General features: G+C 37.4%; 1 protein-coding gene across 17 annotated transcripts in view; it reads right to left on the bottom strand.

Annotated features, from left to right (window-relative positions):
- The window catches only part of Ncoa2 (nuclear receptor coactivator 2), a 279931-nt gene that overhangs the window by 93500 nt on the left and 174047 nt on the right, over positions 1–12384 (bottom strand). For all 17 annotated transcript variants that reach the window (XM_087190446.1, XM_087190438.1, XM_087190448.1 and 14 more), the window contains 2 exons: positions 9319–9424; positions 6488–6660 (listed from right to left, as the gene is read on the bottom strand). In XM_087190446.1, the coding sequence (XP_087046572.1) occupies positions 6488–6660; positions 9319–9404 (259 nt within the window). In that variant the 5' untranslated portion in view covers positions 9405–9424. The remainder of the gene's footprint in view (positions 1–6487; positions 6661–9318; positions 9425–12384) is intronic.

Raw genomic sequence — 12384 nt, forward strand, 5'->3', positions numbered from 1 at the left:
ATGTGCCAAACATTGGGTAAAGCCCTTTACAAACACTATTCTTCACAATAACTTTAGGAAGTGGTTATTATGATTCCCTTTCAAGGATTTGGAATTAAAGGCCCAGAGATGTTAACAAACTTGCACATGGTCTGGTGAAGAGAGATACTTGGTTCATCTGATTTCAAACAAAGTTCTTTCTCTTACTAGGTTCACTCTATTGACTGTTTTATCCTACTTTACTGGGCTGGGTTTAGGGCTTGCTTTGGTGTATATATATGTTCCAGTCTGTTATTCTGGCCCAGGTTTATATCTGGCTGACTTTAGCCAGTTAATTATCATCAGCATCTTCAGAAGTAGGTAGGATAATAAAGAAACTGGCAATTGAACTTAAACTACATGTAGTTGTTAAGGGACTTTTGTTTGAAAATAAAGTTGTAATGTATCTGTCACTATCAGTGTCCCATTCACTCTCCCTCATGCCACACATATCTGACAGGCAATCGAAACACTGCTGGCCCTGTCTTCAGTGTGAGAGCCTCTACAAGGGCACAGGAAAGAGATGGTGCCTTTGCTAACCCACCCTTTCCAGTAGATGACTACTCTATCACTCTAAGGTTTCATCACATGCAACTAAAGCAATAACGGGAAGCCTCACCCCAGAAGCCTGATTTACAGATATCCTACTGCTGGAAGGGATCTGATATCAGGGCTCTTCTGTTTACTTTGTTTGGTGACAGCTATAAGTTGATGATACACTTGAGTTTTGAGTAACTGAATTTTCACCATAACAACTTCATACATTTAACCCGGGAGAAAGGAAAAGCATCATTTTAATAGGTTATATACTTTGCTTGTAAGTGCTACAGTTAAGTTGTTTCCATTACTATTTCCTTTAATTTTAAAGTAACTGTTAGTTTGTAAATTTCTCCACAGACACACATACCTACCTTTACTAATACAACCTATCCAATCAATGGTATACTGGCAAATGCTTAAAAACTAGTTCTTGGGGAAAGGGACAGAATAAGTTTATTGTAAATTTTACTTATATAAAGGATATGTAGTACATAATTTACAAATGGTAATAAACAATTCTCTTTATTGTAAATACCATCACAGCCAATTGACTCACAGAATGCTTCTGCTGATTTCTGCCAAATTCTTACATTGTAGCCAACCTATGATTACAATTAGCCAAAGAGTATGGTTCCAAATGAATGTTGATTGAAATTTCCATTTAATAAGACACAAAGGAAATAATGAAGATGTATGTTGTATACATAAATTAAACTGTCAATTCAAGGGTGACTTTTTCATTGAAATGAATCACATTTTGTATGTGCATGCATGTACAGTTACTTAATGTTAAAATGTTACAAATTATTTATTAATGCTTTCTCTTTTCTTAAATCTACAGTGACAGCCAACAAAACAATAAATCAAGCCTGGAGTTGTAGTGTTTACAATTTCCATACTGGGAATAGTCTCAATATGATGGAATTCAATCTAACAATGTAATATTACTAACTCAGGTTTCGAAAAATATACACAATGGGCACTACTATATGGTATTTCAGCCATGTAGATACTACAAGACACAAATAGCTTAAGAATAAAGTTTAGTTTTCTTTAGCTTTGGTTTCTGTATAGTTTGAGTCCATATAATGAATAAATCTTGATAATTTAATAACTAGCTGTCATTATTGACTCCTGCATGCCACCCTCCACCGCAATACTTCTTTACATTTGATGCTGTATCTTCAATCTTAGAGGCAATTCACATGTATGAAGCTATCTGTGATCCTAACATTATTGTATCAGCACCAAATACCAAACTAAGTAATTCTAATGAGAAACTTGAACGCTCTTTTAGGTTGCCTGATCCAACCAGGATGCCACCCCACCCTCAATCTAGTTTATAATAAACCAGATTTTTGTAATATGCTTTTTATTCCTATTGATACTCATTAATAAAACTGGTTTAGAAAAATAGCAAAAGTTTGAGACAAATTTTGTATCAACTAGTAAAACAAATCCTAAGTTCAAATACATTGGACCAAAGTGAATTTAAATGAAGCAGCAATACTAATTTTACTATAATTATCTTAGGGAAAAAAAGTGTGGCAACTTTGGGGTAACAGAGGAGGTTACTTTACACAGGATAGTGAAAATGTATTAATATTTAAAATAGCCCTTAGCTGGGAATGGTGGCACATGTCTGTAATCTCAGCACTCTGGAGGTTGAGGCAAGAGGACTGTCATGAGTTCAAGGCCTGCCTGGGCTACATAATGAGTTCAAGGCCAGCCTAAACTACATAACCAGACCCTGTCTCAAAAATCAACAACAACAACAATAACAACAAAAGAAAAAAACCCCACCACCAACAAAAAAATAAAACAGCTCTGAATTTTTTAGTCACTTCACACTTCAATTTTTTTTTTATAAGGAAATAGGAATCACCATATCCTTTCTATAGAAATGTTTGAGTTTCCATCTAAGAAGATGGAAACTGGACATGTGTTAATACAAAATAGTATCTTTCATATTATTTATAATTCTTCTATGAAGCAGAAGCAATATTAGTCTCCTAAGTTAGCAAATAAGGACATTTTCTAAGGCTACACTTTCTAGGTTATAGGACAAAAAGTTTTGAACATTTAGCATCATCATAACAGTTAAGAAGCATTATAATTAAATATCAAAAGTCTGCTGCTATGTTGGTTTAAGTGCAGCCTAGAGCCGGACTGACTGCCTTATTCTATGCTCTTTTGTCACTTAGTACAAGTGACTGTGCTAAGCTACTTAAGTATTCATGTATCAGTTTCCAACTATTAAAGGGGAAAAACATATACCCATTCCTTGGCAATGTTTTAATTTTTTTTTTTTTTTTGCAGGGCTGAGGATTAAACCCAAGGCCTTAAGCAATGCTAAGCAAGTGCTCTACCACTGAGTTGCATCCTAGCCCCGATGGGATATTTTAAGTATTAAAATAATTACCAAATCTAAGGAATTTTAAAAGTGCCTAGCACATTGTAAGAACTACTTAAGTCTTAGCTGGTATTCAAAATTCGCAAAGAGAATTTAGTCAAATAGAAGGTCCAACTTAATTACTAAGATACTCAGTTCATAACTAAGGACTTTTGAATGTGGGCCAAAGGAAAACCACCAACATGAATGGAATTTCATATTTAATGGTGATCCCACTCATAGCATCAAACTCTTGTGTGTACTTGCTCTGTTTCCACAATGTACATTTTTCTTCATGCATGCTCTTGGAGGGCCAGCATCTACCACCCGTGTATCTCATAAAGTGCTAGGCACAAGAGAATGATTATTAATTTAAACAGCCAGTGGTAACTCCTCTTCTAAATTCCTGTCCTTTAGGCTACTTTGAAATATCCTCTCTACTCTCTTTCACGTACAGAATAAGTGTATGGAGTGTTGAGGAGCAGCTAATGAAGTAGTAGAGTTGAGGGAGAGTCAACGATGCTTGGTGGGTGCATGCAGCTTCTGAAACAGGACGGGGTTACAGGAAGATGAGCCCTGCTTTCCTGGCTCTGTAGTATTCTTCAGTATGGCACCTCACGTAACCCAGCTTAACATTTATGGGTCAAATACACATAACAGGCATGTTCTCTTGAGCTCCCAAATTGATTTTATTCAGGCTGACAAGTGTGACTGAAATACAAATTAAGTTTGGATAATGGTGTAAAGATGGTAGTTGGGTTTTATTTATGGTGACTGGTAGGGGGAACAGTTGTGGGGGAGGCAAGGGAGACACAGAGTGAGAGGGAAAGGCTTAGGCCAGACTTACACATTGCCCTTCAATCTTGGCTGGCTGTCAGCTGTGGAAAGAAATCAAACTGGTCCCAACAGAGCTACCAGTGGAGGGGCTTCATGGGCTACAAAAGTTGTCTGGCCCTAGAGAACTACTTTCTTCAAATGACCTTGGAGAAAGAATATTAATAACTATCCTTAAAACTCTCTTTTGTTTCCCATCTGAAGGAGGAGGTCACAGTCTAAGATTTCAGCACACGTAAAGAAAAAAGGCACCACTCTACTTAATGTGGGAAAGAAAACAATCATCTACTGGACATTTACAATGACAGGTACTTGCTGAATGTGTTGACACAGCTCATAATTTCTTTTAGCGGCCATGTAACCCAGGTGTGATTATTGCTCAATTCTGTATGAGGAGACATCTCAGAGATAAAATAATTTGCTCAGATTGAAAAAGCTCCTAAGAGGTATCAGAACACATACCTTGCTTCTATTTAATGTGATTCTGCTTATTAAAAAAACAAAACAAAACAATGTATTAAGCAGGGAACATTCTCAAAATATTACATTAGTCGAAAACTTAAAAGCATACTTGTGCTTTTCATTTTGTATTTAACTTTTTCTTCCCTTTTCAAAACATGCTGGTTTTCAAATTAGTGGGAGCATTATTGTAAGAATATGATGTGACAGGGTGTTTATTATTGTTGCTTCTTGGGTGGTTGTGGTACACAGCCTTACGATTAACACCAGAGTTAAGACATGGCATCGGCCCAGCATGACACATCTTAACGTGTTTTATGGTTTCAAGAGGGAATTACTAAGGTTTTTTTTCTTTTTTTTGGAATTACTAAGGTTTTGCAAAACTTTAATTACCTGTGCAAGACCTTCACAGTGGTTAAAAATACATATGACTGTTTTAAAACATAAAAGTACTACCTCATATGCAATGTTCACAAAACTGAGTAATTGAAAATTCTTACAACACTGAAACTTATGATTAATGATTTCTCTACTGCAATGATATCAGCAACTAGAAATACGAAACTTCACAGCACCGAATAACTTCAACCAATTATTTCTCCCAAGAATTCTAAGAATATTATTTTATCTACTTGCTGACAACAAAAGGAAAGAAGGTACCAAACTGAGATTACAAAAGCTTTGGTAACTAATGAACATCGAAAGGAAAAGAAAGAGGAGATGGAGACTGAGATAGACATTGTGAGAAGAAATCTCTCGGATATTCAGATGGGATAATTCGGATGGGAAACAAACACTGATTTTCAGAGTGGGCTGGTATTAGAAACTGTGTTGTCTATTTAGAAAATCTTCAAGGACAGAACTACATTTGTAAAACTGCTTTACTTTTATTTATTTATTTTTTGCAATAGTGGGGATTAAACCCAATTCCTCAATTCTTTTTTTTTTTTTTCCGAGACAGGGTCTTACTTTTGTAGTGCAGGTTGGCCTTGAACTCACCATGTTACCCAGGCTGGCCTCGAACTCACAGTGATCCTCCTGCCTCAGCCTCCTGAGTGCTGGGATTACAGGCAAGCGTCACCAAGCCGGGCATGAACCCAATTCTTGCACTAAGCTACATCCCCATCCCTTTTAATTTGAATTTTGAGTCAGGGACTCTAAATTGCCCAAGGCCTCCTGCCTTAGCCTCCCAAGTAGCCGAGATCACAGGTGTGTATAAGGTGTGTATAAGGCCACACCCAGCCTTCTAAAACTCTTCTACATAGAACTGATTCAATAGTGGAAAAGGCTATGATGAAAATATGCTAATAGGTAGATAAGATTTTATGTTTGACAGGAACAAACAAAATTTGAGGCTCACGTACTTACAAAGATAATATTTTCCTAAAATCTGCCTTTTTGGAATACTATATAAAATGTAGATTTAAAAATATGAACTCTAAGAGGATGCATTCAAAAACATTACAAGAGATAATAATCTTCCCTGCCCTGAAGGAAAGTAGCATATGGATACTTCAAAGCATGTATTCGCCCTGAGCACCAAGACAGTGTTCATACATGCCTAATAAACATTTATTTTTGGCACTACAAAGTCAAATGGGCATTCGAAACATTATTTTTAAATTTTTTTTCTGTAGGCAAAAATATCAAAGAAGAAAACCATAAAATGATCGCAGGAAAAAAAAAGAAAACCACAGGAAGAAAGCTGTCACGTTCTGTGTTTCGATTTCACAAAAGAATTTTTACTAGCGATTAAAGCCTTTCAAATCTCTTGTCATTCAGGACATGAAATTCGAATCCAGTAGCATGGCCAGTTGAGGCCCAAACTTAATCAAATATGCTGACTAGCTGAAACAGGAGGTGGTTCACTTCCTTACTTCTGGTTTACATCTCAAACTGGCTCCTCATCTGAAAATTGTGACAGTCACTTGCTGTGCAAGCTGGGAAAACTCCAAGTGTAGGGAGCAGAACCAGTGGGCACCTAATTGGGTTTAGTAGATGAAAAGCTGCATCACCCTGACTCACCTCAGTCTCCTCTGTCTTTAGGGAACGGCTGAATTTTATATAAGGCCTATTTATAAGCCACTGCAAGTGATCCTTGCACTCATCTTGCACTGTGACATCATTTCCTCATCAATAATTTAAGCATAAGAAATGGATTAAAGGGGCTCCAAGGGGACTCCTCATACTCGGAAAAGGCAGAAACCAACTCAACTCCCCAAGATACTAATTCAGTCCTCTTACCTTGTTCTTTGATCTGACGAATTTGCTTCACAGTTTCTTTTAAGATTGCACATTTGTCAGGTTTGAAGTTAAAGTTGTCTATATCATTAAAATTTGCAAAAATCAGCTCTGCAAGTTCTTCTATATATTTATTTTCCTGTTCACGATTACGTTTCTCAGTGCTCCTTTTGGGGCTAAAAGCAAGAAATATTTTTCTTATGTATTTGAAAAAGAGTTATTATGAGGCAGATAAACACATCAAACTAGTTTCAATATAAACATAGTAAAAGTTACCTACAAAAACACAAAAGTACTCTGGGTAGTGTACCAATTTGTCCTAAAATGCTATTTTTCTTATTAAATCAACATTATACCAGTTTATGACTATGCATTTACTACTTGTATGATTATTTGTTGAATGTGCTTGCTGTCTCCCACTGGACTATCAGCTTCAACATGACAAGGGTTTGGATGACCTCTGTGCTAGTTAGTGTTTCACACAGGTGGGTATCAAATTTACTGTCAAATACAAAGAAAAGAGAGGTAACATTTATTTAAGATTAGTAAAAGTAAGGGAAGTTAACGTAGTTATAATAAGTGGAAGTACATTTCAATGAATTTTGGTTTTATGTTTTTTGGTAAAGAAATAATGAAAACATTTTTATAATTTCATAGACCTCTGTAGAATATTAGTAATCAAACCATGCAGCCTTTTCAGATAATGAGAAAAGTCCAATACAGCTAGAACCAAAAGTGAAACTGACTCAGGATATTTGTTAACTGTCCAAGCCAAATGACATGCAAAATATAAACACGTGGTCCAAGTTCAACGATAGGTTTAAAAAGTTAATGGAAGGGGAATACATCAAAATTGGCAAAATCATTTCATCTGAATTTGATAAACCTGCAAATTCAAAAGGTCCTTCCGATAATAACACTGCACAACTATTTTCTCAAGTGCAGTGGAGAGCCTGCTGAATGACATTTAAAGCCATACTGTAAGAAAGAGAGTCAATTTGAAAACAACAGTAATTAAAAGAATTTGGGAATTTGTAGTAGACTTCTGTACATTCATTTCTAAACAGTATTTTCATTAAGTTAACAAACCTAAGATATAGGACAATTTCTCCATCGTGTAGTGGTTACATGCTTTGTCCAAGATTACCTAGTGAGTTACTGGTAGAGCAGGGAAGAGAATTTGTTTTTCTAAATATTACTTATACCCCTTGCTCCCACTTTATTAAGTACAGCAAAAGAAAGGGGTGTATGAAAGGCTCTGAAGAGTCCAGTTCCCATTCTCATCCCTAAACCTCCCCCCACTACCCTTACCACACGCTACCAGCTCATACTACATGCAAATGAACAAGTAGGTAAGAAAGCGGAACTTGATTACAAAGACCTCTGAGAGAGCAGGAGGCAGGGGGCTCAGAGACAGCGTACCTACTAGGGAGCAGCAACACAGTATTATGTAAGAAACAGCCTGTTCTCTGGAACAGTTTGCGTGTATCAAACAGCCTCCCCAGCTAGCAGTCCTGAGTATTATAGGCAGTCTGACAGCCAGAAGGCTGTTTTCCTAGGAAGTACTGGGGAACCTAAGGGGCACATGCAGCAGCAGGGGGCTGGGTGTGGATAGCACGCACACCAGAGGCTTGTTGCTTTCTTGGCAGCTCAAGAGAGGAAAGGGAGTAGAAAATATTGGCTTTTTGCCATTTTTCCTCCTCGTTCTCTCAAGACTTGTTCTAGTCTTCTTCCCTACTATTCCCTGTCTGATCCTTTTTACTGTTCACTGGAGCTAAGTTACTGTTTTTATTTAACTCTTGAAATCATTTATTTGATTTAAAACATCAAAAGACTTAAAAGTTTCTTTTCTATCTTTGTTCTCTCTTTGCATAGTTCCCACCAAAAGCAGGCAAGAACTACCACTTTTTTCTTGGTTACCCCACACAATACAAATATAGATGCTTTTTTTCTCCCCTTTTAAATATAAATATGTAGCAGTAAAATCCAGAAACACTTTATAAGCTTTGCTTAGGTTCCAATATTCTTAAATTTTAATATTCTTATATATTTTCATATTGACTCAAGTTTCCTCAACCTTTATCATAGCTGCACCATGTTCCAGATTTGTCATAGTTATTTAAACAGTTCCCCTCAAACATTTAGTTTTTTTCTAATCTTTCATAATTATCAATAATGTGATGCATGTCCTCAGGACTACATCACTTTGCATGTTTGGAAGTGTATCATAGGAAGAGTTCTAGAAGCAGAATAGCTAATTCAGAGAGTCTGCAATTTTGATACAGCCAATACCCTAAATGAAGGTTCTAAAATGCCCACTTCTACCCACAACAGATGAGATGAAGCTTGCTGTAAAATTATTTGTTTTATTCATTGAAGGGCCAATCTTTGTTTTCAACTCAAAAGAAAATGGATTTAACATTTCATATGTTTAAAAAAAAAATTAAAACAAGAACCCCACATAAAGCTAAGCACAAATCCTTTCACTTCAGGATCTACTTGTTACAACATCCTGTGATCTGTCAGAAAAAAAAAAAAAACGAAAAATACAAGATTTTAGAATGAACTGATTATAAGAGTCAAATACAAAAAAAAAAAGAGTCAAATACAAAGGGGGCATCAGAAGTATATAGCTTCCCTCCTTTTGTAAAGAACAAAAAGCTGTAGCTGATTAGCATATTCAAAATGTAAGTTAATACTCATTTAAAAGTTTAACTGTTAAGGAGAAAAACCTAATACAGTATTTGAATGAGAAGCAAAATCAATGCTAAAATAACAAAGAAACACGTATAAAGTTTAACAGAAAATTCTGATTTTCTAAGCAAGTGTCTAACCTGGGTCCAAGCTGGTCAGAACATTCCTTTCGCTTTCTTGTCTCTGCCCTGGCCGGATCAGAGGTATTTTCTCCCATCCCACTCATCTTGAACACATTATCAGCAACTAAAACAGAAAACAGGGAGAAAAACAGTGAAAAGAGATGATAATAATATGTCTGATCATTTTGCCAACAATGAAAGAACTTTGACTTCCATAAGAAATTTGACAACAGTAATTAACACATTGTTTTGATTTATGTGCATGTATAATTTCTAATAAAAAAGCTCTTGTTTTTCCTCCCTACCTTCCTTAAAGGTTAAGCAAGTGGAAAGGTTAGCATTTAATAAACGATCCAGCCTACTTCACTGGGCCCAAACTCTACACAGGCACTGTATTTCCACAGCCTGGTAAGCTACAATCAATGTGCTGGCCCTGGGCCTGGGCTGCAGCCTCCAGTTTCAGGAGCAGTCTCACACCATGTGGAAATGACAGGTGTTGTAAGGGGCTCCTCCCAGTCTCTGTTTTGAGTTGGCCAATGTGAAGTCTTTGCTGCAATAGCTCACGCATGACAGGGAAGAGGCAGTGCCTCAACTCCAATTGAAAGGCTCCAAATTTAGCCAGGTAGAGCCGACACCCTTGTGGCAGCCCCTAGTTCCTACACTCAGACTCATAACCAGTGGCCCTCAAGTGGAGGCTCTCCCTGCCTTGTAGACAGGCCTGCGCTCCGGCCTGGCTGTCTTACTGTGCCTCCCACCCCTCACACCTGCCACCTCCAGACTTTGTTTTCCTCGGTTGCTTCTAACTGCTATCACCAGAGGTCTTAAGACGTACCCCGAAAATTGAAAGAGGAACTCTATCACACTGTTGGTAGGAATGTAGACTAGTACAACCACTATGGAAATTAGTGTGGAAATGCCTCAAAAAACTAAAACTAGAAATTCCATTTGACTAGGCTTCCCCTCCTTCTAAGCATCTTCCCAAAATAGTTAAAATCATATCACAGGGATACATGTATACTCATGTTCATAGCACAATTTATAATGACTAGATCTTTGAAACAGTGTTTACGTCCATCAACAGATGAATGGATAAAGAAAATGTATTTATATACAATAGAGTACTATGCTACCATACACAAAGATAATCTTGAGGCATTCACAGATAAATGGATGAAACTTGAGAACAAAATGTTAAGTGAAATAAGTTAGACACACAAGCTCAAGTAGCGCATATTTTCTCTTATATGAGAAACACAAAGAACAAAACAGGAGATAAGTAGGAAATAGGGAGAAGTTCAAATACTTCTTCAAATTACAAAATTCAATTGGTTTCATTATACTACTATTTTATCTTATTTATTGAAAAGAAACATTTGTGCTACTGTTTGTTTCTTTTTTGTAAGAAGCTTTTTGGTTTATGTCTTGTACTCTGAGTAACTACTTTGAAGATAAAGATACATACATAGTGTAATAAAAAAAGATGTATCCCTCAAATCAGAGGAACTATTGACTCAGGAGGTGGAGGAGGTCCGTTATAGCTCCTACGTGCTGAACGGCTTCGAGTAAGACAATAAAAGAACCTACAGTAAGAGAATCAGTGTCTCACAATGATTATCACTAGCAGAAACAAAATATTACTTCAGTACATAAGAACAAGAGACAGAGAGCCGGGTATTTAGCTCAGCGGCAGTGCACCTGCCTCATAAGCGAAAAGTCCTGAGTTTGGTCCCCAGTACTCACCCCCCAAACACACACACACACACACACACACACACACACACACACACACACACACACACGAACAAGAGATAGAAACTGAAGCTCCCAAAGAGCTAAACATACTAACAAAGGTTTTAAGGAGCTCTTAGAGGAACACTACTCCAGGTACTTAACTGGTTAGCAAAGAAAAAAAAAGTCCCATAAGTTCAAGTCAGCATTTTAAACACCTTTGTAAGATTCAATTCTATGGTATTTCTCCTTCCTTCTGCCTCTCAGGCTTCTAAATAATTTCCACCTTCCTTTGCTTTTTGTAGTGGTTTTTCTTTCTTTCTGTATTAGAAAAAGTCAGTGAGAAGGCCAAGTCAGTGGGAAACCAAGAACTTAACAAAGATACCGGAGAGCAAGAGGAAGGACGCAGCAAAAAGGGCTTAAGAAAACAACACCCGAGACCCATCTCGATATCAAGCCCAAGTACCAATGCAATTGCCCAGCTGTGCCCTTCACTATGACCTGGGATGCTCAGTAACAGTCTTACTACAATCGCTTCTTCTGGCCACTATTCTGATCCAAGGGAGCCTTAAATCCAATTGTTTTTAGTCATGTGAGTAGAATGAAGAAATACTGCATCACCTGAGAGAAGCCACACCAATTATACATTCAATTTAGGAGGTCACGAGGAGGGTATAGTTTGAGAGCAGACGCCTGTGCTGCCTGTGCTTCCTGTGGGTGGGAGCAATGTAACCAAGTCCCGAGTTTCTGACTGTGGTCACATTTTACATTTTTGGCCAGATAATAAATAAGTATAATCTGTATATGGTTATGGTATATTTGACATTTACTATGTACAAAGCCAAGCTATGACAGGCAGCCTTGCAGAGAAGCCAAAGGATATGTCCAAGCTTCACCACTTGATCAGCTGTGTAACTTTAAGAAGTTACCACACCCCTCATGCCTTAAAGACCACTTCTGTAAACTGGAGACCCTCATTGCATTAGCATCTATGACACAGGCTACCAAAAACATCAGCAAATGGCAGAAATGGGATTTATACACAGGGTTCCAGAACTTCTACTCTAGTTAACTAAAATGTGACGGCAAAAGGTCCTTCATCAAATAAGCTGTTGGTCCTCCATCACACAGGCTCAGGCCACATGGGAAAAAGTAGGTCTGGGTGACATGGGCTTCTGTACTGACTCTGTTTCTGACATCTAAATATCATTCATTCAACACAGACTGGCTGCCACTGCATACGAGGCACAGTGCTGTGGGGAATGTAAGAGTAACGCTGTTCTCAAGAAGAAAACTGGGGAGAGGGGAGGTAGATTTGCATACAGGAAATATTCAATACATACAAACAGGTATTAC

Source organism: Heterocephalus glaber, unplaced genomic scaffold, assembly GCF_053883595.1.
Source record: "Heterocephalus glaber isolate CG9 unplaced genomic scaffold, H.glaber_assembly_v1.0 deba00001553, whole genome shotgun sequence".
NCBI classification, from domain to species: Eukaryota; Metazoa; Chordata; class Mammalia; order Rodentia; family Bathyergidae; genus Heterocephalus; species Heterocephalus glaber.